This window comes from Cygnus atratus, chromosome 4 (assembly GCF_013377495.2).
Source record: "Cygnus atratus isolate AKBS03 ecotype Queensland, Australia chromosome 4, CAtr_DNAZoo_HiC_assembly, whole genome shotgun sequence".
In the NCBI taxonomy this organism is placed as follows: domain Eukaryota; kingdom Metazoa; phylum Chordata; class Aves; order Anseriformes; family Anatidae; genus Cygnus; species Cygnus atratus.
In genome coordinates this window covers 52,759,489-52,785,511 of record NC_066365.1, presented here as the reverse complement: position 1 = coordinate 52,785,511, position 26,023 = coordinate 52,759,489, and the positions used below count along the sequence as shown (strand labels likewise).

At 41.5% G+C, this 26,023-nt stretch overlaps 1 protein-coding gene across 1 annotated transcript in view; it reads left to right on the top strand.

The window, feature by feature from the left end:
* LIMCH1 (LIM and calponin homology domains 1) overlaps nucleotides 1–26,023 on the top strand; it is a 174,457-nt gene that overhangs the window by 108,698 nt on the left and 39,736 nt on the right. Inside the window, exons 7-17 of the mRNA XM_035549530.2 lie at nucleotides 1,483–1,593; nucleotides 6,065–6,260; nucleotides 10,646–10,895; nucleotides 11,565–11,831; nucleotides 16,549–16,839; nucleotides 18,099–18,353; nucleotides 19,655–19,987; nucleotides 20,696–21,019; nucleotides 21,579–21,812; nucleotides 22,779–23,024; nucleotides 23,906–23,941. Of these exons, the coding sequence (XP_035405423.1) occupies nucleotides 1,483–1,593; nucleotides 6,065–6,260; nucleotides 10,646–10,895; nucleotides 11,565–11,831; nucleotides 16,549–16,839; nucleotides 18,099–18,353; nucleotides 19,655–19,987; nucleotides 20,696–21,019; nucleotides 21,579–21,812; nucleotides 22,779–23,024; nucleotides 23,906–23,941 (2,543 nt within the window). The remainder of the gene's footprint in view (nucleotides 1–1,482; nucleotides 1,594–6,064; nucleotides 6,261–10,645; nucleotides 10,896–11,564; nucleotides 11,832–16,548; nucleotides 16,840–18,098; nucleotides 18,354–19,654; nucleotides 19,988–20,695; nucleotides 21,020–21,578; nucleotides 21,813–22,778; nucleotides 23,025–23,905; nucleotides 23,942–26,023) is intronic.

Below are 26,023 nucleotides of genomic sequence, written 5' to 3'. Positions count from 1 at the left end.
TGGAGTGCCGTGTGTGACTTCGGATATCACACTGGTAGGAAGGACAGAGATGGTAGAGAAAGTTGGTTGAGAAAAGATTATCAGGAGTCTAGTATATGTGACTGAGGAGGAAGTACTGAAGGAATTTGGGTGCACGTTTTAGGGAAAGGCCTGGCAGAGATGCCTGTCCCCAACACCCCCATGGGTTTTCTTGTAGCCCTATTTCTTTAATTCATTTTATAGTATACATTACATGGGCCTGTCCCATCAGTACATAGAATAATGTACTTCTGTTTATTTAACTTCATAAGATGATTAATGGCAGCTATTAAAGGCAATTATCATTTATTATTGTTTGCACATCTTTTCCGCATCAAAATATTTCCTGATTGTTCTGCAGTTAAATACTTTGCTGTGTCACGGAATGGGCAGAAGTAATGAGCACTACATGAGAAAATGCCGTAAGTTCTGAGGTGGTGCTTTGATATTTTTAACCAGTGCAAAGCACAGAATTGAACTTCATTTGGTGATCAGTTTCCAGTCCAAATTGCTGCTGCACAGGTACCTTTAAAGATATTGCAGCCAGATAAGTGGAGACACATGGGTCTAGAGAAGGACTGTTTGCTTTCCTTGTGTGACCTCAATATTGGTGCTTTTGGAGGTGTTGGATGTGATCATCCTGAGCATCTTAATTTCTCCTTCCCTAAAACGACTGCAGACCCAGCTAGGTCAGATCAGATTTCTTTGCTACCTAAAGGAGCGAGAGGGTATATAAACATTTGCAAGTGCAATTCCTGGCTTTTCTTCTATGCTACTTTTGAATTGACTTTGGAATTACGGATAGACATCGTCAGAACTTGAATGCAACCACTAACTCTTTCCAGTTGAGTGTAACGGAAACAATCTGATGCTCGTGGCTTTTGATTAATCTTGGGCTGAGCATTTTTTAAGCTAACAGATCGGTGGGAATAAAGCGATCCTGTAAAGTTCCTGTATCAACTGATAAACTGTATTAAGATGATTAAAAATGGAACTACCTTTTCTTTCCTTGAAATAGGCAGAAACACATTTCAGATATTGTATTTATTCCATTACTCAGCACTGTTTTAATTAATGACCGCTAGTACTCTTTAGTTGTGTTTTTTTGTTGTTTTATTTACAAATAGGTATACTTACAAGTGTCTTCTGGTCTATTTCAAATTTCTTGCCTAGTGTTGCTATTTAGATTTATTTTTGGCGTTTGCTTTCCAGGCGGACGTGACAGTTCCATTTTTTATAAAAGTAATACCAGGAATATAATGTGTTAAGTTACGTGATTAAATTTTCATAGTTGCCTGATGTATTTATGCTTAGCCATTGACAGACACTGCACTTTCAATGGAGGTTTATAACAAAGTCTTGTGCTGCTGTGTGGTTTAGAATAAATGAGGAATGCTTAAGGGAAGTAAATTAAGCTAAGTAACTGTGAGGATGGCTTCAATTAATTCTTATTAACTTCTGCAGGTATTAGTCACCATTTATTGGCTAGGGAAAGCGGCAAACAGCTGCACGTCATATAGCGGATCAACCCTGAACCTGAAGGAGTTTGAAGGTTTGCTGGCACAAATGAGAAAGGTATTGTTTTGTTACGTTTTGGGACTGGGAATGTAGTTGAAACTGTTACTCCCATGAATAACCTGTTCAGTGCTAAATATGAGAGATGGTGGGCTGGAGTACAAATTACTTAGCAAACCCCTGCCTCCTTCGAAAATGTGTCTGACTCTACCACGCCATAAACATGACTTTTTTTGGCAGCTAGGTTGGTGGTGATATTAATGATGCAGCACTTGATGTGAAGCAGGGCTTTAGAATTGTCATGTGTCTCTGTCATCTTCATTTCCTTAGTTTTTGGTTTGAATTATTTTCATTTATGACACAGAGTTTCAAGCTAGAGGAGCTAAGAGTTGAAAGTAAGCTGGCAGGACTTACAGGAGCAGATTTCTTTAAAACATTGATTCTTACGGGCAGCTCTTTTTTTTTTTTTTTTTTTTTTTTGAGTTGCAACATGAAGCATGAAACCAAAGTATCTAAATAAAGCTGGAGGGTAGAAGGAAGAGGTGATATTTTACAAAGGGCATAGCGGTTTCTGAAGAGCTGAACTCTGCTGGAAAGGAAAAGTTGCCATTGCTGTAGAGTGGTTTGGGGATTTGTGGTTGAGTGTTGGAGCATGGTTGCAACCCGGGACACTTAACCTCAGTAGTGGTTAGTGTTGATATCCGAGCATGCATTTACTGGGGGTGACAGCAGCAAGGAGCGGGCACGTAAGAAGATGGAAGCACCCAGTATTGTGTATATTGGACATACAGCTTGTGAAATGACATGAGATATGGTCTGCAGCTCCCAAACAGCTTCATGCCTGCCACTCCTTCCCCATCTCATGTACCTGCCGAGTCACCACAGGCAGTAGGTTTGGGGACAAAACCTCATTGCTCGTTACTCTCCTCAAGCTGCGTGTTGCTACATCTGTACCAGCTGCAGCTCTTCAGTCGGGGGTCTCAGAGGGCCAGCAATGAGCTGCCGCTAGGCAGGAAGAAATATTTGGCTGACTGATAGCAGTTCCTACATCCTAGTGTGACAAGAGAACCCTAATTAGATTGATAAACTCACTGTTCGTGAGCCCAGTTTCGGTGGAAAAAACAAACGGAAATGGGGAGAGAAGGGAACTTCCCGCTTCTCTGTAGAGATGCATTTTGTTCTTCATTTGACAAGGCCTGCACTAATCACTCAGGACTTTGCCACGCGAGTGATATGACTGAGACTAAGCAATAAAGAAATTAAGTTAATACTTGAGTTGTTTCCAAATAGAAGATGCAAGAGGAGCAGTCCCCCCTCCAAAGTCTGTAATCTGAAAGGTGAAACAAAGGTGGACAGCGGAGCTAAGGCAGAAAAATAGCCGAAGTGCAGGTTTTTATAATGTTAGTGCCACATGGCATCATAGCTTTTTTAATGTATAATCTCTCAGCATCAGGCTCCTTTTTCTCCAGGTCATATCTACGCACCTAACTAACCATTAGAGTCTTTTGGAGGTCTCCTTGAGCCCTTTTGTGGGATGAAGAAGGCTGGCCCCAGAAGGCAGGGTTCTCCGCAGAGCTGACAGCAGAGCGCCTGGCCGGGCAGAGCCGAGCGCTGCAGGTTGAAGACAAAAGCAAGAGTCTGGGGCTTGATTTGTTGCAGATGTTGGAACGGGGAGTGGAGTAGAGATCCCATAAAAGCTGGAAGCTATATACTCCTTTCATGTAAAAACAGAGCTCTTTGCAGTCGTGAAAAGTCTGCTCAGGTGGTGCTGATACGAGGGCCACTGGCGACTCATTTTGAGCTCACCTCTCTACTCCATACCCCTGTGGTATTCCACTTTGGCTCTTCTGGCCTTCTCTGTTACTGAATCTGAAGAGGATTTGGTCATAAAATAGAACATGTTAATCATGCTGTGTAATGCTCTCATGTTCTTTATAGCTGAGCTTGAGTGATGAAAAGACACTTTATCACATTCTCTACTGGCGTTTTTTTCCACAGAATTTAATAATTAAATCCACCATAAATTCAGCCTGGTTTAGTTCTTCTGCTATAAATCCTCCCAGCCCTTCTTTTTTAATAAGCAAATCAAAAGACAGCTCAGATGTAAGTTGTCTTGGCTTCATCTTTTTCTACTTCTCATACTGAAAGAACTATTCATTTCTAATTTTATTCCTGCTACTCTGTTTTTAATTTTATTAACTATTTGGATACACGTTCCTCTTTACTTTTAAACTGGAAGTTCCCAACGACAAAACATCCATGGCTTTTTGATTATATTTAACGGGGGGAAGTTCCTGCAGAAATGCATCTTGCATTTGGCAGTCCCACTTTTGCTACCACATAGCGACGTGCCATGTTTTGAATTAGGTAATATGAAAGGCTGGTTGTGCGCTATCGGGCCTGCAGATAACCACTTTCTTTTTCCCACTGATAACATTTGGGAGATGACGTTTGTGCAGAGCAGGACAAGTACCCGTCTGTGAGGCGGTGTTTGGCGGGGAGGGTGGTTTGCCAAGGGGAAGGCTGTAAAGAGCATGTTTGCAGAAGTCTAGGACACCATCCTGGTGCCTGCCTCCTAATTCCTGGTGAGCTGCACGCAGAATTAACATAAACAGGCCTTTGAAAGGAGGGTCTGCAGAACTCATTAGTTCACAATTGGACTGTTTTCAAACTCTGGAAGATAGCAAACACAGGATGGGGCTTTTGCTTGCCCGAGTTTAAGTCCTGTAGCCGCTGAGCGTTTCTGTGTCACTCACATACGGTAATTTAGGAAAATGGAAGTGTGCCTGAGGATCGAGAATAGCTGGTTGGTATGAAGAGATGAGGGGATTTAGGGAATTTGGATTTTAAAAGGATTTTGGATCGTGTCACAAACAGGGCTTTGATAGGATTTTTAGTTTTGTTCTTGGATCTGTGTAACTCATGCAGATTTCAAGGAGACAGAGCTTCGTTCCCTGGCATTTCTGTCAGTATTCAGCTCATGCACTAAGCAGGAATGGGGAGGGAAATGTTGTAGGACTCAATTACTACTTTGATAGATACATTTTCTTTTTAGAAATACTTTCGCTTCAGTTTGCAGCGAGGTTGCTCACTGACGTTACCACAGTTCAGCTTGGCCTTAGGGGAACCTTTACTGCTGTCCTTAACGTGGTGTTTCGGCAGTGTAACAGTGCGTGGCGCTAATTAAGCCTTCTTCCCAAGAAGTTTGCAGGACGTTGGGTCTGACGTCTCCGTCTCGCTTCGAGCCTCCCTGCCTTCCACCGTGGAGGCTTTTGTGTGCTGCCGCAGCGCTCTCCTCCCGCAGTCGCTTCTCCAGCAGACGTGCTTTGTTACGGAGGTGGCCTGCCAGGGCACACGGGGATGTTCGGGACGGACCTCGTCATTGGCAGCATGGTCACGGGTAAAACCTCAGCCATCAGGGACAGAGGGAGCTGAGCTGAACGTAGCCATTGTGCTCCGGCTAGTGGTAACCAGGGGGTGCTTCTTAATTAGGAATTAATATTCAAGTGCTGCTGGAAGGAGAGGGGAAAACAACACATTCCAGTCTCTTTGGGTCGCAAAATGTCAGTCTGATAATGGCACCCACATTTCTGACTTTACTTACTGTCGGGGGAGAAAAAAAACAGGTTTATCTTTGAATGAAAGTAGTTATTTTTGTTTTTCTCCGCCTGTGCTATTGTAATTAATGTTAAGACACTCTCTAAAACAAGGGATTTATTATAATGCAAGGGTGAGGATGGCTTCTATTGACCTTTTCCTCTGCTGGAGTTTCAGTGTTTTAGTATGTGCTGCTTGCACTGGAAAGAATTTATAATCACAGGGCTGTCAAAGACAACCATTGTTCTCACTGCTCTGAACATGTGGGTCAGCTACAAGTGCTTTCATATCCCCCAGAGCCAGGAGCTGGCAAAGAGTAAAGAGCACAACTGAATTCTTCTGAGGCATCAGGAAAAGCGTTTTGCATATTTTTCATTGCTGATTGCTTCAGAAAGACATCCCTCTTTCATAACAGGAATTTCTCTTCAAGGTAGAGGGAGGCTGGGGCACACTGCTTCATTATTTTGCCGAGCTGAAGCACCAACAACAAATGCTGTCTGCTGGTGTCCCAGCCAGATACAATAGATAGGCAAGGGGCGGGGGGAATCCTTTGGAAGGCAGCAGACTTAAACCTGATGCAGGCATGATGTTAAAATGCTAGTGCTTTTGTCGGTGCTATGGACTGTGGACGACAAGTCAAGTTTCAGGTTTCTCTCGGTTTTGATCGCTTTATTAACTCGATTGTTGCAACTTTTTCTCAGTTCATCGTGCTAATCTAATAGCACGCCTCGCTCTCGATCCGCATAAAACAGGGTTTTATTGCAAGCTCGCACTTTCGTTTTGAAGGGGAGAAGGGGCAGAAAGCAAGGAAATCTTTTTGGGGGGAAGAGATTCTTAGCACTTCGCAAGATGCTTTGTTACCTGATGTGTAATGAATCTCATTGGTATGTCAGTGGCTTCTTTATGAAGAGCTACCTGCTGTACTCCCATGTAGGAAACAGAGGATATTGAGAGTCCAAAGCGCAGCATTCGTGACAGCGGTTATATAGACTGCTGGGACTCCGAGCGCAGCGATTCCCTCTCCCCACCGCGCCACGGCAGAGATGATTCCTTCGACAGCCTGGACTCCTTTGGCTCCCGCTCGCAGCAGACACCGTCTCCAGATGTAGTGCTCAGAGGAAGCAGTGATGGTAAGTGCTGGTCACAGTGAGGCACACGCGTTGCTGGAGCAAATGTGCCATTCGGAAGCTGGACGCAGCCTCTGAATCACTAATCCAGCGGGAGAGCTGCTGTGTGAATGCTGATTTGTGCTCCCTGAGGTTTAGATGACTTTGCCAACAGCTTACTTGAAGTCTGTCTCAGTTAGGATAGCGTAGCATTGGAAAATGAGTTACGTCATTGCAGTGTAATTTTATGATTGGGATAGTGCTTTTCTGGGTTACGGTGTAAGAGGATGTTGTGCAGACTCATTTTAACTTTTGAACTAGGCTGGAGCAAGAAATAAAAGCGTAGGAAGAGGGGAAATACTGAAGTGAACAAAATGCTGCCTAGATAAACCCTAGCCAGATAAATGACATGGAAATATCTGATACTTGTCAGAGTTTTCAAGTCTGATATAAAACATGTCACCAAGTACCATGTTTGTTTTCGTGGTATTTAGAAAATTGGGCAACTGAATAGCTCCCAGATTCAGAGCCGTGTCCATCTTTGTACACCTTTGAGTCAGGACACGCAGTTCTTGGCTTACAGAAGGGGATCTGCTTCTCTGCTTTTCTTGTCTGTCTTTCACAGGCTTTCTGAGGCTTGTAAACACAGCATGCTGCGTGAGGAAGGATTTGCCAGGGGGCAGGTGTAGAGCATGCACTTAGGTTACCTGTCTTGAGCAGGATTCCAGGTCAGAACAAAAGGACGCTTGATTCAGGCTCCGTCTGCTTGGTTACATTCACGATGCATGAATGAGTCAGTTGAACTTCATCATGAAGTTATATTCCACACATGAATCACTTCTCCTTAGTAATGTTATTTATTTAATAAAAAAGGAAGGGCAGAAAGACTTTTTGGTAGGAACCAGATGTTCGTACCGCTTTTGGCAGCGTGAAGGAAACTGGTGCTAATCATAACCGGACGCCTGAGAGATTTCCTGAGGTGATGGGGAACTCCTTTAAACTGGAAAGCTGGCAGGGAGAGCTGGTATCACAGATGAATTATAAGGGAGCTGTGGGTAGAGTAGAGTTAACCTCTGCTGTGCTGCTGCCTGGCTGTTTAGAGTGGCTTGTCTTACTGGGACTGATGCTGGTCGACCATCCAGAACCACGTGCTGGGACTGATTCCTTGAAACAGCCTCATGCCCCCTAAGACATTGAACTGAAGACAGTCTCCGTGTTACAAAGCATTTTTCTGCCTTTTCAAGTGAGACGAAGGTCTGGCATTGGCAAATAGGCATATCTCACCTGTCCTAATCAAGATGTGTTGCTCTGTCCTGGCTGCTTGAAGAAGCGTCCCAGGTCCCTGCCTGTTTGCTGGGCAGTCAGTTACACCAGTCCTGTAGCTGCTTCCCATCAGCTTCTGCTGTATTAGCAGATTTTAGTAAGGTTTTGTGGTTGCTTGTTTGCCACAGCTAAGACATACTATCTTGTCACATTCTTGAGTCCATGACAAACACAAAATAAGATGCAAGCATAGAAAGCTTGTTCTTAAAAATTGGTTTTTAACCATATCCAGACTGGGGGTGCACGCAGATGTAGTTTGCACATGTATGACTTGTCTTGCAAATCCTTTCTAATACGTCCCATTTTTCCTCCTTTCTGCTGCCTTAACTTCACAGCTGACTCCTCCAAGAGTTGCAGCTGAGGTGTAGCTTGGCTCACCTCTTCTCTGCCTGACCTATTTCTGTGGCCCCAAGAGGCTGGGATTTCACTCAGCTGCATGTGCTTGTTGATAGAAATACTATCTATGCAAAGCTGGATGGAGGAAAAGGTTTTGCTTGCTTTGCTTCTCTCTCAGCTCAGATAGGATCTTTAAAAACCCAAGAATATGATACAGAATAAAATTATGATTCCTTGTGCTCCTAGAAAAAAAATCATGGATGGAGGTCATGTAAGTGATTGTAAAGTGACGACAAGTTCAGTTAGAAGCATTGAGTAATACCACCTTCACTAATGCCACCTGCAGTCCATATCTCTGTTCAGGGACTGCTCTGGTGTCCTACCTGGGCCCTGTCACTTGGCACAAAGCAAACGAAAGCAGTGATAGAGCAGAACAGTGCATTTAAAGCGGTAGAACTGCAGTCTGACCTGCACAGAGCCACTAATGAATGTATTTGGGAATGCATAAATCCTTTGCTTGGCTGGCAGTTGTGCGTGGTGCCTTTTATGAACTCGTGTAGGCCCCCTGACACACTGTTGTGTGCAAGTCTGTAGTATATAACTGCTTGTTAAGGGTTGTGGAAACTGGCTGTTTCTTCTTCTACTTGGAAATGCAGAAGAACAAAATTAATGTTATAAATGTAGAACACAGCTGCATCTTCCATTCAGTGCTCTGGCTTCAAGTGATTCAAGTGATTTTCCTTTTTCAAATTTGAGCTGAAAATAATTTTATGAGTAAAATATGAATAATTAAATAAGCTGTTTTTCTTTGAAGTACTCAGCTTGGATGTGCTTGTAGGCACATAAGTAATGAGGGAGAGGAATCTGTTTTAGTTCTGCTGCTGCTGTGGTTCTCTGCTCCAGCATTCTGTCTGCTTGTTCAAGACTAGTTTTCATGCAGTACAAAAATAAACACCAGAACAAAGTCAAGAGCAAATAGGATAGCAGATAACATGAAGGGATCTTTTCGCTTTCTTTTAAGCTGGCCCTGCTTAGTGTAATGGTATTACAGCTCTTCAAACCTCTGCTGTCCTCAGACACTTGTGATTTTTTGGTTGCATCTCACTTTCTGTTAGGTACAGACTGAGGTTACCAATCACATTGTTAGTTTTCATATGCTCTTAACCAAAATTGTCCAAGCAAAATCTTACTGGCAAAAAGTACATTGTGAATTTTGTCTAACTCATTTCCATTGTGTCTTGTCTTGTCTTACTGTTCCTTTCCCTCTTCATCTCTCTCCATGCAAACATTGAATCATGCAATCTGCTTCAAAAGCTCTTTGCAAAAAAACATTCCTAGCATATTTAGACCTCTTTTCCTCCCCCCTACTTTGAATTATACAAAGCTACTTGTGATTTTTTATGACTTCATTGTTTTCAGTTTTTCATGAGGTAGCTCAGTGAATTAGCTAGTAATTTATTAGCAGAGTGAATTAGCAAGAGGACACAACCTGGGTGGCTTCCCCCTCGCCCCAGGGAGGGAGAACAGCTATTGCATATGCAAGTGTTGCAAAGAGGCCAACCGCCAGAGAGACAACAGTCCAAAGCTGGGAGAAGTTTTGAGTGCTGATCGAAGAATTGGTTGAGTATTTCACTCATCAAACCAGGGCCTGTGATGATGGGAGAGAACTATTTATATGGTTTCTTTGTGAATTACTTAAAAAGGCTCATGATGGTGCAGGGAATCCAGTGAATGTCTGTGAAGTGTATTCCCAAATGGCTGTGAGGGCAGTTCCACTGCAAATGCCCTTTCATGTATTTGTCCCACCATTTGGGAGCCTTATTTTCAACTGTATATGCAAGCTGGAATAGTCTTTGCTAAGCTTTTGTGAACACGATTTTTAAATGGGTTGCAGATATCAGGAGGCTTAGTTCATTTGTACAAAATAAAGTAGCTGCTCAGCTCTGTTCATCTCCCATCTTATTCTCTGCAACTCTTGATTTTCCTCTCTCTCCTGATTTCTTTGTCAACAACGATGCTTCAGTCTTTTCAGTACTGATCTAACCCATAAATGCTGCAGATTGCCCCTTTCCATCTGAGGATGAAGTTTCCTTGTCTGTTTTGCACTGAACTGGAGACTGACTGACCAGGCAGCTGGCGAGACTCGAGACAGATCATCTGAGTCTTATGGTTTATAGCAGCTGATGCTATATAGGAATATATATTCTTGGGTTTTGACCAAAGCTGATGCTGTGTGCATTCGAAGTACAGTTAATATGTGTCTGCAGAAACATCCAGATTCATGCTGTTCGGATAAAAATGCAATATGAAGCCCTTTTTTTCTTAAGTTTGTGATACAGAAGTGTAAGTCTAGGTTCAGGAGTGTGAACCAGGTCAAACATACCCATACAAACGACTAGGAGTCAGTTAGTCAAGTAAGCGTCTCTAACTGTCCTGTGTGAGTGACAAATCTGGCTTAATCTGACCCTGAGTTTGTCAGAATATCCTGCATCATGACCTGTGGCTGAAGATGAGTTTGTCAGGGGTACAAAATAAGGGTTGATAGAAAAACTGTTTACTGTCTATGTAGATACTGCAGCCACTACCTTCAGTCTCTGATTTTTAAATATAAATACAGGTAAAAATGAGTTCATTTCTTGGTACTCACATTCTTTTTTTTTTTTTTTCTTTGGTGGTGTCTTCTCTGATTTATAATTTAAAAAAACCTGGATGGAAATGAAAAGAAGGGCTTTTTTCTCCTTCCTCACTAGGGAGAGGAAGTGATTCAGAAACTGACCTGCCACACAGAAAGATGCCAGATGTGAAAAAAGATGATATGTTGGCAAGGCGGACCTCACACGGTGAACCTAAATCAGCTGTGCCTTTTAACCAGTACCTCCCGAACAAGAGTAATCAGACTTTCTATGTACCTGCTCCCCTTCGGAAAAAGAAAGCTGAGCGAGAAGAGTATCGGAAGAGCTGGAGCACCGCGACTTCACCATTAGGAGACAGACCTTTCAGGTAAGACTGGACTGTCTAACTTCTCCCTTCCTCACTGACCATGCTTTAAACAGCTGATTATTGTTCTTTTCATAAGATGTATGGAGCGCCTTCTGCTGTCATAAATCTCTTGCTGAGATGGTACTGATCAATTGTAGCAATTAGTGAAGATGGTAGAAAAGCAATGAGGAACTCATTGTCTTGATGTCATTACTGTTTACCATACAATGCGTTGTCCTGCTTGTGTTTGACAAGACGTTGGTTACTATAACCACCATGGTGGTTGACTCAACCCAAGGCTGGACAACAATGCTCTAGATGACCTCTCTCAGTTCTCAAGACAATTACTCACTGACAAATGATAGTTATAAGCAACAATTTGTTGCATTTAATCAAAATAGGTAATGTTTTTCCTGCTTTTTTAATTAATTGATATGTGTGTTGTATCCTGTACGTTAGTATGCTTTATATAACTGTGGCTATACATGTTTCTGGGTGCTGGGTTTGTCAACTGATACTTCACCTCTGATTTGGCCTCAGAGCAACTTCCATTAAAGAGCATAATTATCCTCCTGCGCCATCCATCGGAATATCCTTTGACGTCTTGATATCAAAAAAATTTTCTTATAGTAAATAAGTATCTGTGTATCAGGCACAACATACATTAAACTACCTTGTATAATTCAATAGCAAACCTGCAACCATAGAAGAAGAACAGAATGAAACGTCAGGACTGTGTGAAAAGGAGAAAAAGGGCTCCGTGGCTCCTGAGGAAAGCCCTATTAAAAATCAAGTAGGTTTCAGTCAGAGAGAAGGAAACTCCACAGACCAGTCTCCTTCATGTAGTACAAAAGAAACATCAGCACCCGAGGGGAAAGATGCAGAAGAGATCAGAAAGTTACGAAGACTGGAACAAGCTGGCATTAAGGTCATGTCAGCAGCCCAGCGCTATGGCAGGTTAGCCCAACTGTGTGAGAAATTGTGCACGCTTCATATTTTTAGGATTGGCTGAAGCGTGGGCTTCCTCAATCCACTGTGATTTCACTTCTAACAAAAATCCAGCCTGCTAAGCACTCACAATGGCTAGCCTTTTAGTGAAGGTCTTGGTATGAAAAGGCTTGTGAAGTGGCAGTTGTGCATTGGAGAGCTGTATGATGCTAACTGCATTTGTGTTGAGCAGTTGTATTGTGTTACAGCATACAACAAACTCCAAGGAAACTACTACACAAACTACATGTCACTTCCCACTTAATGCTTTCTTGCATTTTAATAAAAACTACAGAGAAATGCGTATTAAAAATGCCTTCTTAAGGCAAAAGTTTCAGATACGTACTTGTTGGCGATGGGATGTTTTAGTTTACTGACTCAGTTTTTATGTGGTTAATGTTCTTAGCTGTGTTAATAAATGATGCGTTTATTTTTAAAGGCAGGAACTATAAAAGTATAAAGTGCTTGTTAACACATGTACCAGTTAAAACGTGGAGGCATAGTTCAGCAATCACCATTTGACTGACTTTGGCGTGGAGTATCAGTAGTTATTCACTTATTACCTGTGTTACTTATTTTTGGATGTGGTTCAATTTGGTTATTTCCTGTTCTTTAACTAAAGAGCTGACTGATGCATTGGCTCACTGCCATGCCTTTCCGTGATCAGATATCAAGTCCTCATGAAAAATCTCTTTCCATGCGGATGGCCCGCAAAGCAGATTTTTAACCACCATGCCTGCAGACTAGGCTCTTAGAAATGATCAAAATGATTTGGCTAAAAGGTAAGTGTCCAAATGTCCTTCCATCTAAAACATTTTCCTTTGGATTATTGAGGAAAATACCACATTTCTATTCTGACTGAGGCAAATTCTTGAGATATGAATTTGGTAAATCATGGGGTGAAATCTTGACGGTGGGTAGTTTGGTGGATGCTGGTCTACAGTCTGGGCTTTGGAGTGTAGTAGTAGCTGAAAGTACAGCTCTTATGTTATACAGCTTGCTTACGTAAATTAAGCTGGTCTACAACCATGTGCACATATATCATGTGCAAATGAAAGTCACTCTTTGTACACTGTCATATGTCCCTTTCCTAGGTCACTCAGAAGCTGTCAAGAACCAGTGTTTGCATGTGGTTGTGGAGTACTACTTTACAAAGTCCTAATAAAGAAGGACTGTCCGTCAGAAATTAGTCCTTCAGGTTCAGCTAGTGTGCTAATTGATCAGGAATCCATAAACCAGTAGGATACAAGAACAATCATGTTCTGAGTCCAAGGCTGGTATTGGTGATATGTAGTAATAGCTTGTGTTTGGCAGTGCAGCAAACAACAAGTGGCACTGCCTGCATTTGTGTTTGGAAGATGCTCACCAAATTAGCCAAGAGCCCCTTTTCCAACCCTATGTTTGGTCCACTTGCTTGTTCTCCAGGAATGAAGCACATCTGGGCAAGTGTTTGGGTCTTTGGCACGAGATTGGGTCTCCTCTTTCCTTGGACAGTCTGTTGTCCTGACAGGGCTGAAGGAGAGAAGGGAGCAGATATAACCTGCCACGGTCCCTCCTTGCTCTCAGCAGACTAACTCCTAGAATCTGGCCGCTGGAGGAAGGAGGAGCTGCTGGTTTTCTGCCCAAGCTGAGGTTCAAAAAGCTGAGCTTTGTATCCCAAGCTTCACTGTAGTGTAGTAGCAGCCTGCTCCTGGGGATCATAGGAAGACACAGCAGAAAATGTACTGGGGACACAGGCCTGTAAGGAAAGTGGTGTGTTTGTGGAAGTGGAAGAATAGCAAGTGAGGAAAGGGAAGAATTCAGTGTTGATGCTTCAGGATACAGCAGAGCATTTGATCATCTTTCTTAATGTCTCATTCTCATTCCTTGTACTTTGAACCTCTCAATTTTCTCTTTTTTCCTTGAAATCAGATTTAAATTTCTGTGCACTAATGGCACTGAACAATTCTCAGTCTCTCTTGGTTCTGTATTCTGATCTTTTTTTTCTTTTTCCTTTTGCCCCTCTTTGAACATTTTTCTACAATGTCAGCCTCTCTCCTTTCACCTGAGGTTCTCAGTTGTTTTCCACTCGCTCTGAGTTGTTTACAGGCATTTTCCTCTCGACGTTTTGACCTCTGGATGACACCCACTGTGACTTTGAGTTCTACAAGGCATCTAATTGTTCCTAAAGCTGAAACTCAGTGGGGACATTTCTGGGTCTGACACAGGAAGGATTTGAACTTGTATGCAAATGCATTTTTTGTTTGGAATCTAAGTACTTATCTCCATTGCTGTAGCATGTTCTCGGAAAGGACTCCACTGAACTAGATGCTGTACAACTGCATGCCAAAAAGCATTCACCCTTCCCAAAGGATTATACTGTCTCTTTATAGCACAGTGTTTTATTGACGTGTGGTCCTTCATGCTTGCTTGTTGTGTGCATCTGTCTCTTATTTACACTATTGTATTTGAAAGATATGGATCAGATTCGTAGAGACTCCCTAAAAAGAGGAGAAGAATCATGTCTGTTCTAATAGATGACGGAGAGAGGGAGGGTAAGAGAAATGTGAGCAAACCAAGAATTCTTGGCACGTTCTTTGTGAAAGGGATGTGGACTCTTATCTTGATGGTGCAGAAGCATGCAAAACCCTCTCATTGTTCTGAAATGCAACAGAAGGATCCACAAGCCTGTACGAGACCCTGCTTCATGGAGCACAAACACCCAGGGTCTGACGCTGTGGAAGGCAGCACCTACTGTAGCAGCGTGGATGTGTGTGGTGTTTCTGCAAAGGCTGGAGCTGGGTGTGCAGGAACGATTGGCAAATACTCATTGCAAGCTTCACATCTGTGCTCTTTGCTATCTTTATGGTAAACTGACCTTAAAAGACACTTCTGAAACTGTCGCACACTGAATTCAGGAGACCCCAAAACATCACAGTTTATCTCTGACTTCAGTAAAAACAAAATGTAAATAAATGGAAAATATTCTTAACCTAGAAACAATTGTGGAAGTCTAGTTACATACTAAAAGCCCTAAGTTCTCCAGTTATTCATTACAGTGACTCATAGTTGTTCTTTTGAATATTTTAAGTCCCTATTTCTTTGTAGCTGAAAACACCCATCTCAGAAATAGTATGTTTGATGCTCAATAGCATTGATAGACATGAGACTTGAAAAATTCATTAGTTTTTACTGAATAATCACTTGGTTATACATAATTCTTAGAAACTGAAAGTATAAAACAATACCCCCAACCTTACCAGACAAAAAATATTCATCTTATGGATCTTCATTTAAGAAGTATATATGAACATGATTTAATGGAGTACTGCGTGATTTTATACGTGTTCTTTACGGCCAGAGTTCTGAAAATTATTTCCAAATTATTAGTTTTCAGAAAAGAGTAATGGTACCTGTAGTAAAGTCTGGTTAAAAATTAATCAAGTTAATCGTATTCCCTGGCTTATTTGGCAGAACAGGTCCCAGTGCATGTGACTTCTAGGTATCTGTTCTCTTGTGCCTAAAACTTTAGGAAGAGTTCAGCTGCCTTAGATCAGTGTATTTTCTCTAAAGCTTGTTTAGCAATACTTTGAAAGGGCAGCTGAAGCCATGAAATAAGTGGTGTGTACAGGGAGTGTGTAGGACTTTATAATGTTTAGAAACACAGTTAATTATAGCTGTAGTGTTTTCTAAAATAGAAAAGAGACTTGAAACAGCCCCTAAGCGGTTTAGATTTTCTTTCTTAATATCAGTTTGTTTAATCTGATGTGATACCCTATTATTCCTTTGTATAGCAAGGTGTGCTGTAAGAAGGAGGAAAAGTGAAATATTTGCAGCCTACAAAAGTACTACACGGAACGTTCTAATATTCAATATCCAACTTCCAAAATATCATTGAATACAATTTAGTTTTCAAACGTGAGATTGGCCTAGCTCTTGCCATCTGTCTCTTCAGTTTAGCTAAGAATATTGACTGTTGCAAGTTAAAATAAGCTTATTCTTTCTGGGCACCAGATGTCAAGGGTCTTTATCGTTGTAATCTTCAGAGGCAACAAGGTTGTGTTGGTGTTGCTGTCGTTTGTGACCAAGGCAGATGGCACTGTGTGCCAGCACGCTACTATCTCTAGCAGACTCAACACCCTATTGTATGTCAGCATCAGCATAGAGGGCTTATTCTGGGAGAAAGAATCAAGCACGAATGTTCATGAAAAAGAAAAAAAAAGTTAAGAATATTAGGGCATGCAACCTCAGTGATTACTCAGGTATTAAAAAAAAAAAAAAAGAAAGAAAGAAAAAAAGAGCCATTAAGATGAAAATGTGCCGGATATTATCTGGTATTTCAGGATTCAGCGTTGGCCAGGGATCAGGTATTTGCATCAAATCTTTCTTTCTTTGAAGTGTTCAAGAAGTTTAACACTGCCATTTACAGTACTACATTCACATAGTATGGTAAACAAGTTCTTTTTCTTCTAGCTGTCACTAAAATAAGTAAAGATCCAACGTTACTGATTTCTGTATGAAGTCCTTGCAGATTTGTTACCTGTATATGATTTATTTTTTTTTTATAACAAGTCTTTGCCAAATCTAACAATAGCTTGGAATGTATTTCATTATCTGTGCTTGTTTTATGACCTGGAGGTGTGTGTTGCCGCTCCACTCTCCCTCCCCTCGTGCATCAAGAGCTCTCTTTACTTTTGCTCTGTATCAGTAAAACGCAAGCATGTGAAGACAATGGAAGCACCCCAGACATCATCCTTCGCAAGGAGAACCCCTTCATGACACGTTATCAAAGGAAGGATTCTGGTTCGGAAGATGAAGCAGCGAGTAGACTTCCCGATTTAGAAAAGGATGACTTTGCCACCCGGAGAGCCAGAATGAATCAGCCCAAACACATAGTTCCATTTAACTCCTTTATAATTGGACCCTACACAAATAAAGATAAAGGTAAACTGGAAGACCATAAAAAGCCATTGCAGATGGAAAAGCAGGAACGTGCAAGGTGTGCATTCATGGTCTTTCTTTTTCTATTATAATGCTTAATTTCATGTTGCTTTGTAAGGCTAAAGCTGTCTGGAGTACAAAAAAAATTCAAGGTAAAGTAATGCAAATGCTTTATCATAAAGTGAACAAAAAAGAGGTACAGATTACCTACTGAAAGTTTGTGTTAGAGTATCAGGACCATGAGCTTAAATTGACCGAGTGTAAAATAACAACAACCAGACAATTTCTTTGTCCAAGTTGAGGCAGCTTATGAGTGTGAATAGTGGACAATAAACTTTGAAGATATGTTTGCACATCAGTTCCCTCTTTTGCTGAACATTTTAGAAGCATGCTTTTGGATGCAATTTTTTCATCTAATACCCTTTTAATACTCTGCATAAATCATGGGCTCAGATCTAAGTCATTAGTTAATGCACTGCATACCCGTGCCTGCTATACTGCACTGAATCGTCACACATAAACCTATTGTTTCTTGCATAGTATTGTTTTTAGAAATGGAGCATGGCTTACAACATTTTGGACTAAAAAATCTTTCTTCAACTCAGTGATACAGACCTTTAGGAAATTGCTGAATATAGGTATCTGCTAGGTATGCACCATTTTCAGGAAACAGTTTTTTAAATTTATTTGTGCAAAGAGAAGTGATCCTAGGTAAAACCACTATATACACATTACAGGGGATCTTGAATGTAATTGCTGATACATTCAGAAATTTTCTTTGAATATCTAGTAGCTCTTTTCAGTAATGCATAACTTGCCTTTTGGTTGCTGGTAATTTGATTACATTAACATTTTGTAATGAGTTGTTTGGCACAGCATCTGAAGAACACATAACCAGATTTTAATATTCTAATGCTATTGACATGACTCTCAGATCAAAGAAACTCTGTAGTATGTTTGTGAGCAAAACTTGAATTCACTTCACTAATATTATGGAAATGAGATATTTGTAACTATTTAAGAGAAGGCTTATTGCAGAAATGCTTGATACAGGAATAACTCCAAAGTTTTTGTTGCTCGAGGTAGGAACAGAAGTCATGAAATGAAGTGGTCTCAATAGTGCATGAGCGGGATAGTGTAGGTAGAATCGCTTGATGTCGAAACTTCTCATGTTTACTTCCTAAAATAAAAGTAAAATAATCTGCTTATAAATTCAGTTTTATCTTCCTGTGCTCTGAACCTCTTCTAATGACACTGATTTATCATTGCTCCCTCAAAATATCTTCTCTTGCTGAAACGGCATGTGTGTTAAATTAGAGGAAGCCAGGTGCATGTGGCAGCAGCAAGGCAACTAGTGACGCACAAAGAGAACACACTTCTGAAAACTGAGAAGAATAAGGCAGAGGAAGAAGAAGAAGTGAAAGTACCTGATACTGAGAGAGACGATTTGGCTAAACGGAAATCTCAGAGTGTCCTTCCTCAGCTTCAAGAAGATACGGTTTTTGTGAATGCGTCTATAACAAAAGCAGATATGGAGACCTGGAAGAGATTGAAACTGTCAGGGGATCCCAGGTATGGTGTCATCCTGTGCTTCCTGTGGACAGGATTGGCACCCTAAGAAGCGTGTTTATTTTGTCACAATCCATTTGTGTGTGCTTGTGTTCTTAACCTTGCAGAATGCCTTCATGACAGCAAGTCTTTACCTACCTAGATTTTCAGGAGGAGTCCAAAAATCTATGTAGGGATGCTGTCTATCGGGAAATGGAAGTGTGTCCATTATGAAGAAAAATCCGGTTTCATAGTAGCTCTGCCTTTGGATGCTTTTGCTGTCATCCCAGGAAGGTTCCTTTTGTCTTGTGGATCAGTCTGCTGTGAAGCTGCTGGAGGTTGACCAGCAGAAAGGTCCATGTAGTGCTGCTAACCGAGCTATCTGCAGGACTTGGGGCTTTATACCCTGAGGGTTTTAACTGAGGATCAGCATCTCTTTGCATTAATGTGCCTGTACTGCTTTTGAGACCTGAGCTAATATATCTGCATGGTATTTTACTGTGCTGAGTAAATATACCAGTGCTATCTGTCACTAAAGCAGAAGTTGCAGGAACCTTGTTGTATGGCGTAGAGATGCTTGTGTTGTAAACTAACTCTCCACAAAGGGAGCTGGTATAAAGCCGTTATTCTAGGCTATTTCCCTGTGGAGATGGACTCTAATGAATGCAGGTGATTTGTGACTCCAATAGGAAAGGGTAACAACTCCTGGCTTTCCTGTTTAGGCGCATGCCATTTTCCAATTAGAGGTCGCCATCTGTTCAGGCGCTCTCCTAACAATGTGGTTACTGTGTGGAATTTCAGCTCTAATACAAACCACCGAGAATCAATCACTCTCTCGTCTCAAAAATATTATTAGTTTCCCCATTCCTTTGGAGGTGAATTATTAAAGGCAACCTTCAAATCAAGATTCAGTGCCCCTTCTGCAGGATAAGTGAGTTGCCCTTCCTGGTGCTCTCGTGCCACTGGCACCCCCACATGACAAGCGGGGTGTACTGGTGCTGCACAGTCCCATGTAGTGCATGGTCTGTGTCTGCATCAGGGAACTATGGCTTTTTTTAGGTTAAAGTGTTAATTCTGGAACTATTTTTATGCTATGGTCCTTCCTCTAAGGAAGGACTTTCATAGATGTTTTCCCAGCAGGTAAACAGTATCTTTGGTCCTTGGTATCTTTGGATTTTATTTGTCAGGCCACAGTGTGCCCCACCTCTCTGTACCTGTGTCCTTGAATTTTAAAATAAAACCCCTTTAAAAACTTAGGAGCATTTAATTTGCTTTATTCTGGGGTCTCATTTGGGGGGGACTCTTTTATTCCTCATTCTGACTAGTGAAGAAGATCTCAAATGTCCCAGTGACACTCCTCCACCAGCTGAAGTCACAGTGAAAGCATCAGCCCGCGACGATTTTGCTGTCCGCAAAGCCAGAGCAAACAAAAAGGCTGGTAGCCCCAAGCAGAAGTTTGTGCATTTTGGGCCGGTAACTGAGATCGATCAACAGAAATGGGACAGGCTCAGCATTGGCAGGGCTTCCCGCAGGGGTGAAGCAGAAGAGGAAAGCCACAAAGACAGTGTGGGGATTCCCTCTGGCGTCGAAAGCTCTCCTTCAGCCACTGCTGGCAGGCTCCATTTCGATGAAGCATCTAAGCCACAGAACGAGCCCAGGTATTGGTGTGGCATAGGAAGCACTGCTGAGCTGGAAGCGAGCCCTGGTCTTGCAAGAGGCTGCTCTGCATGGGGGTGGACTGTGGCACGTACCAAAGAGCTGTTGACACGCACGGCCTTGTTCAGAAGTCATCTGACGCTTCCACAGCCCCTTAATGTGTTTAGGCTTGTGCAAAACAACGCTGTGCATATGTTTTCTGACAGCTTACCTCAACGTCTCTGGCTATCAGTGAAACCACTGGTATCTCAGAACCTGAGCTATCTTTAAAGCCCTATGCTGCTTGAACTCCCGCAGCTTTTCTCCGCCTGCTTTCAATACGTTAGGGATTTGGCGTTCAGCTTTCTGGCCTTAGTGGTGTTCAAAACATGCTTTCTTCAGTCCTAATGGATTTACTTGCTTTTTGAAGATGTAATGCTGAAACCGAGGTGTATTGGCGTTCTGTGTTTCTGGTGTTTATCTGGAAGAGAATTGCAGCTTGGGGAAGTTAACATATTAATAGAACTTACATTTATTTGGCTTTTCTTTAATTGCTTAGTCTGTGGCTGTAGCAAGAGTTTTTAATGAGTGCATTTAGCAAGCAATTCATTCAGTTAAGTTTGTGTGTTTATAAAACATTCGCAAACTGAGTTGAAGGACTTAGCTCCTATGCCTCATTTGACCTGGGAACGTTTTGTCTGTCTCACCCCTCCTCACCACCTCTTTGCCAGTGAGGTAGCAAAGTCAGGTACAGATGAATGTTGCAGGAGAACGCTATCACCCATCCCTGCCACTTCCATCGGCTCTGAGAAGCAAACCCTGTGCAGTTCAAACAAACTGCAAGAAAGCACCGAGGAAGAACGCGATGAGCATTTGCCAGACATTGAGAGAGATGATATGTTGGTTAGAAGGATGGGGACTTTCCAGAGGCGTACCACGAGCCCCGTTCATATGCATTGCCTTCCCCTGCCAGTAACTCCTCATCTGCTGCAGCAACGGCAAGGGGAGGCGGTAGCTCGTGAGAAGGATTTGAAGACTCCACGGGAAGCAGAAAGGTCAGAGAACAGAAGCAGCAGATCCCTCTGAGCTTCGTGCCTGGTTTGTGTGTGGTGTGAGCTGAGATCAGTCAGCAATGTTATTCCATTCTTCACGCAGCCTTTAAAGATGTGTTTTACCCATTCATCATGGCATGTGCTCTGTTTTATGAAATTACTTACAAGAATGTATCCTATGAACATAAAACAGTCTGTTTTCTTTCATAATATTTAAGTACTTCAATTGTTAATTGCCGTTCAGCATGAAAACAGTCTTTCATCTTTTGGGGGGATTTCTTTTGCAATCTCCAGACTGTTATGCCAGCTTCTAAGCGAACAATTCCTTGCATATATTTTTATGCAATCCCCAACTTCTAACATATCTCCTACGTAAGCGTGGCACTCGGTTTAGTTTCCTCTTGCTCTCATTCCCTGCGCTGTAGCTGAAGATGCCTACTTGTCCATCACGCTGCAGCTGTGTTTTGAGTAATAGTACCCCACGTTGCCTCAGCAGCTGCTGGGCTGGGGGCTGTACAAGTGAACATTATCACGGAACAGTGTCACTTGTCTCTCTGAGCAGCACTGTAACACGAGAAGAGAGCCAAGAACAGCTTGAAATCCCTCATCAGCAGAGTGGTGGAACAGAAAACAAAGTGAAATTTCCAGACCCGCAAAGAGATGACATGTTGGCCAGAAGAACTGGAGCTTTTCTCAAACAGCCGGGGCCAAGTGTTAAACAGTTCCTTCCCATGCCATTTTCAAAGCAGCAGACTAAGCAGGGCACAGCTAGAGAACTTGAAAAGAAAACTGTGAGGTAAGAAAGTTGCTTCTCTCTCTTTCCCTTGTAGTGAGTCCTGTGGACTGTTTGTCTAGATCTCCTGATCTGGAAGAGTTGCTGTTGGCTCAGCAGAGGTTTATTCCATACTGGTCCTTAAATCTGTGCCGACTCCTGCTCAAACAGCTCTGATAGGCAGCACAGGTTTTCTGTCCCTTTTGGTAGAGCTGTCTGAAGACTCAGACCAGAGATCTAGCAGATGCAAAACTAATAGCATGTGACAACAGATAGATATAGCAAGATTGTGTTACATTTGTAGAGTTTTCTGATTAAATATGAGCTAATCATTAAAAATATTTCCAGCAAGAATCAAGGTGCTGGATATGGTAGATTAGGTGCTTGTCTATAGCTTAGCCAGTGCCGGTGACTCCCAAACAGGAAAAGAAGACTCTGGAACTAGCTTCCCCCGATAAGGTGTGGTGTCTTTGTTCAGATGAGCAGGGCTACGTGGGGACGTTGGAGGGGTAAGCCTCAGAACAGAGTTATGCATTGGCTGGTTGAGCCACGTGCAGGTGAGACTGGAAAGTTCTCACTCCTCAGCCTTTTCAAAGTACATGAGAAGGGAAGGATACACGTGCACCTGTGCATACACAAATGAAAAACTGATGTACAGCTCAGCCAGGAGAAGGAAAACACTGTCACCTACTGTAGAATTGAACAGTGGTTTGATGTTGAAGTGACCTTAGGTTGAATATGTACATAAAGTTTTAATTTTTCAGGTTGTCCAGGGAAATCTATGTTACTGGCATGGAAGAATGGAAGTACAAGCATTTGACTCTATTATAATTACGTTTCGGGCACTGTCTCATTTAGCTTGTCAGCTATTAGCTGTTTTGGTTTGTGAGTTTTTTTGATAACTTACGGTTATGCTTTCCATTATGTATATGTGATTTTTCAAATGTTGCTTTATACGTTTCTTTGCAATGCTGCCTTTGGCTCACTCAGGCCTGAAAAATGTCCACAAGTCTGCAATACTAGCTCTGAAAAACCGGTAATGCTACCTCAACAAGAGCAGCAAGAGCAGGAAAGATGTGATCTCCCTCCTGCCGGACAAGATGATAATATGTGTACTGCCCAAGTGGGTGAACATAGCCTTAATGAAGTCCACCTTGATCAAACGTCTAAGCTTCAGGAGGTTCCTGAGGAAAACAAAAACGAAATATTGTCAGCCAAGGATGAGCATCTGCAAACGTGAGCTCTGTATGGTGTGAACCACGCAGCTTGTACACCCCTTGCTTTCCTACTGTGTGCACACTTCAGAATTCAGATTTTGCTTTGTTTGGTGTGTTTTCAGTCCAAACTAAAATGTTGTATGCCAGTACAGACTTTTGAGAAACAAAAAGAATATCTGTATAATGTATTGTTTTCTTTTCTACAGCTAATGAAAGCAAATATTTGATTGCATTGTTTATGTGAATAAAAAAAATAGCTTATGAGTAGCAGAGGTTCAACTGGACTCTGCTGGGCATCTTCAGAGATGTGTGTCTTGCTTCTCTATGATTAGAAAATGCTGCAGTGTCAACTTCTGTACTTCATGTTCTTTTATGATAAATCCCAGATACAAACATGGCATTTGCATGACTCAAAACAAGACAGACACTTCAGTGAATGACACACTGACATGTGTATTACCAGTACCTTTTTTTCAGCTTCACAAAAAAAAAAAAATTTACCCTACTGTAATGGTGATTTGAGCACTACTGTGGAATGTAACTGTTAAGTTTTGTCTCCGTTCATTGCATGTGAGCCACTTAATGTAAACGTCAATATATTGTCTATTTTCATTAACTATTTTCTAAACCTGGTTTAGGTATGCTGTAGTACATTTTTACAATGGGGGCATTAGTCAGGGAGGGATGGGCAGTTTTCTTGGGCAGTTTGACCATCAGATGATTAGGTAAGTTTTGTGTATCGAGTACATTATCTCTGAACAGCATGGTTGGTTCTCTGTTGGTATGCTTTAGTAGTACAGGTTGGATGTTCAAGGAAATGTTACCCAAATTGGATGGGTCCAGTTGCAATTACTATTTACTGTATTTACCAACACTCTAATTTTGTATTTGGTCTTGTAGATTCGGCCCCAGAACTGCTGTGTCTGATGACGCAGAGTAAGTTGTCTTGTGTTCACAAGATTCTGTTTTAAACAACTTACACTGCATGCTTTCCAGTCTTTCTACTAATTTAAAATGCAGTTGATGCCTCATTATTATTTTGCAGTGTTCCAGCAAATAAATTTTTCAGAAAAGCACTGAAAAATTGAATGCAATATGGCTTACATTGCAGCTAAAAATAATTTATATATAAAAGCCCATAAAAACTGAGCATAACACTAATATGCAGCTGTTGCTTAAAGCCTTATTTCTTCTTTTTTTTCCCCTTTTTTCACATTTTTTTTCTTTTCTTTTGTTTTTCTTCTGAATTTCCATTGCCTCTAATCAGTTATGGGTAAGGACAGTTGGGTTGAATCTGGGCTGGGTGTTGGGAAAAAAAACAAAGTGTGACCTGTACAACTCAACCAGTAAGAAAAAGGAAAACCTAAAGTACAATGAAATTCATTGTGATCTTCAGAATAATTATCAGGAAAATATATCTTTGGCTGTTCCTTTATTGTCTTTTTAAATCTTTCTCTTGAATCCCTTCTAGGTTGGGAGTAATTTAGTAATATACTAAACTTAAATTTTAAGCTCTTCACCTCAATGCCTTACATTTTGCAAAAGTAGTAGGACTGGGACATTTATTGCACTTAAACATTTTTATTGTGTGTGGATGCATGTGAACTGTAGTTCAGAATAATATGCAATGTCATTTAAACAGCTCTGTGAATGTATTAGCTATTCTCACAAAGCGCAGTCATTTAGAAGCAAAGAAATAGTTGGGGACTACCCACATAATAGTGTCTTTAATATCCTTCTGTTCACAGAAATGCATATGACCTTCTCTTGTCTCCCGGATTAAATCACAAAATAGAAATGGCAGAGAGGGTTTTCTTGTTTCATTTTAATAACAAGTATATGCAGAGACTCATCTATATTTTTCAACCTTTCCTCTAATGATAAAGGCTAGAATCACGGACTGAATATTCTTTACAAGACCTGTACTACGCAGATGTATTTCCTTTACGCTGTGCAAAGCCCTTGTCCTCTGCCCACAGAGTAAATGCGATCATTTTCAAGAAGTAGAAATCTTTTCAATCAAATCAAGAGATGAGGTATAACTAGCATAGCAACACAGAAATACTATACTTTACAGTGGAGTCTTTCCTGCCATTTCATAAAGCGTTATCTGTATGATTGATTTGTTCACGTTTCCCCACAGTTTTACACGTCTGTATTAAATGCAAAGATGAGAGAAAGTACATGGAGATGCCTTCAAAGGGGCATCACAACGTGTTTGGTTGTGTAATGTAAGAGTAGCAAGGATGCGAATAAATAATATTGTTTATTGCACGTCGATTCTAATTTTGTTTTAAAAGGCAAAACAATAAATGTTCAAGCCTTATTATCATCCTTGCCAGATGTGCTACAGCTTACAGAGCAACTACTTTTTAAATTGTCTTTAAATTTCTTATAAATATAAGATTGTGTTTTTCCTCCTGAAGATGAAGTACTTAGGAAGAATCTAATAAAATGTGGCTCACAAGTAGGAAAAATAAATTGAGCTGACATTTAAAATGCTTCCAAAATGTTTGTCAAATCTTCTTTGAAAACTGTGCTTTGAACTGAGCCCTAGACTCAGTGCTATTTATTCCAGCAGCAGAACCTAGAAACCCCCTTGTTAGGCTGACAGAGTTCCCCTCGCTGGTTAGTGGCTGTCAGATTGTGACAGCAGCCCAGGGCTGTCTCCAGCTCCCGAAAAAGCAATATTCAGTGTAACTTGGAGGAAAGGAGACAACCCTGGCTAGGCGCTGTGATTGCTTGGAGACTCCCCAGACATAATTATAGGCTTAGTACAACAATGTGAACACTGCATAAGATAATAGTTTTCTATTGGGGGGCAGCAAGAGGTTGCTCGTGGTTCTCTTTCCCCTTTCTCCATTCCCCAGACTTTCCTGTGGCCCTCTGTCAGGTTTCCAATTCCTGTCACTTTCCGATTCCTGTTACGTTCTGCCCAGTATAGAAGTGGGAGCCATTTTAGACCTGGCAGGGACTGTGGTGATATCCTGGGGCATCTTCATTTCTCTCCAGATCAGA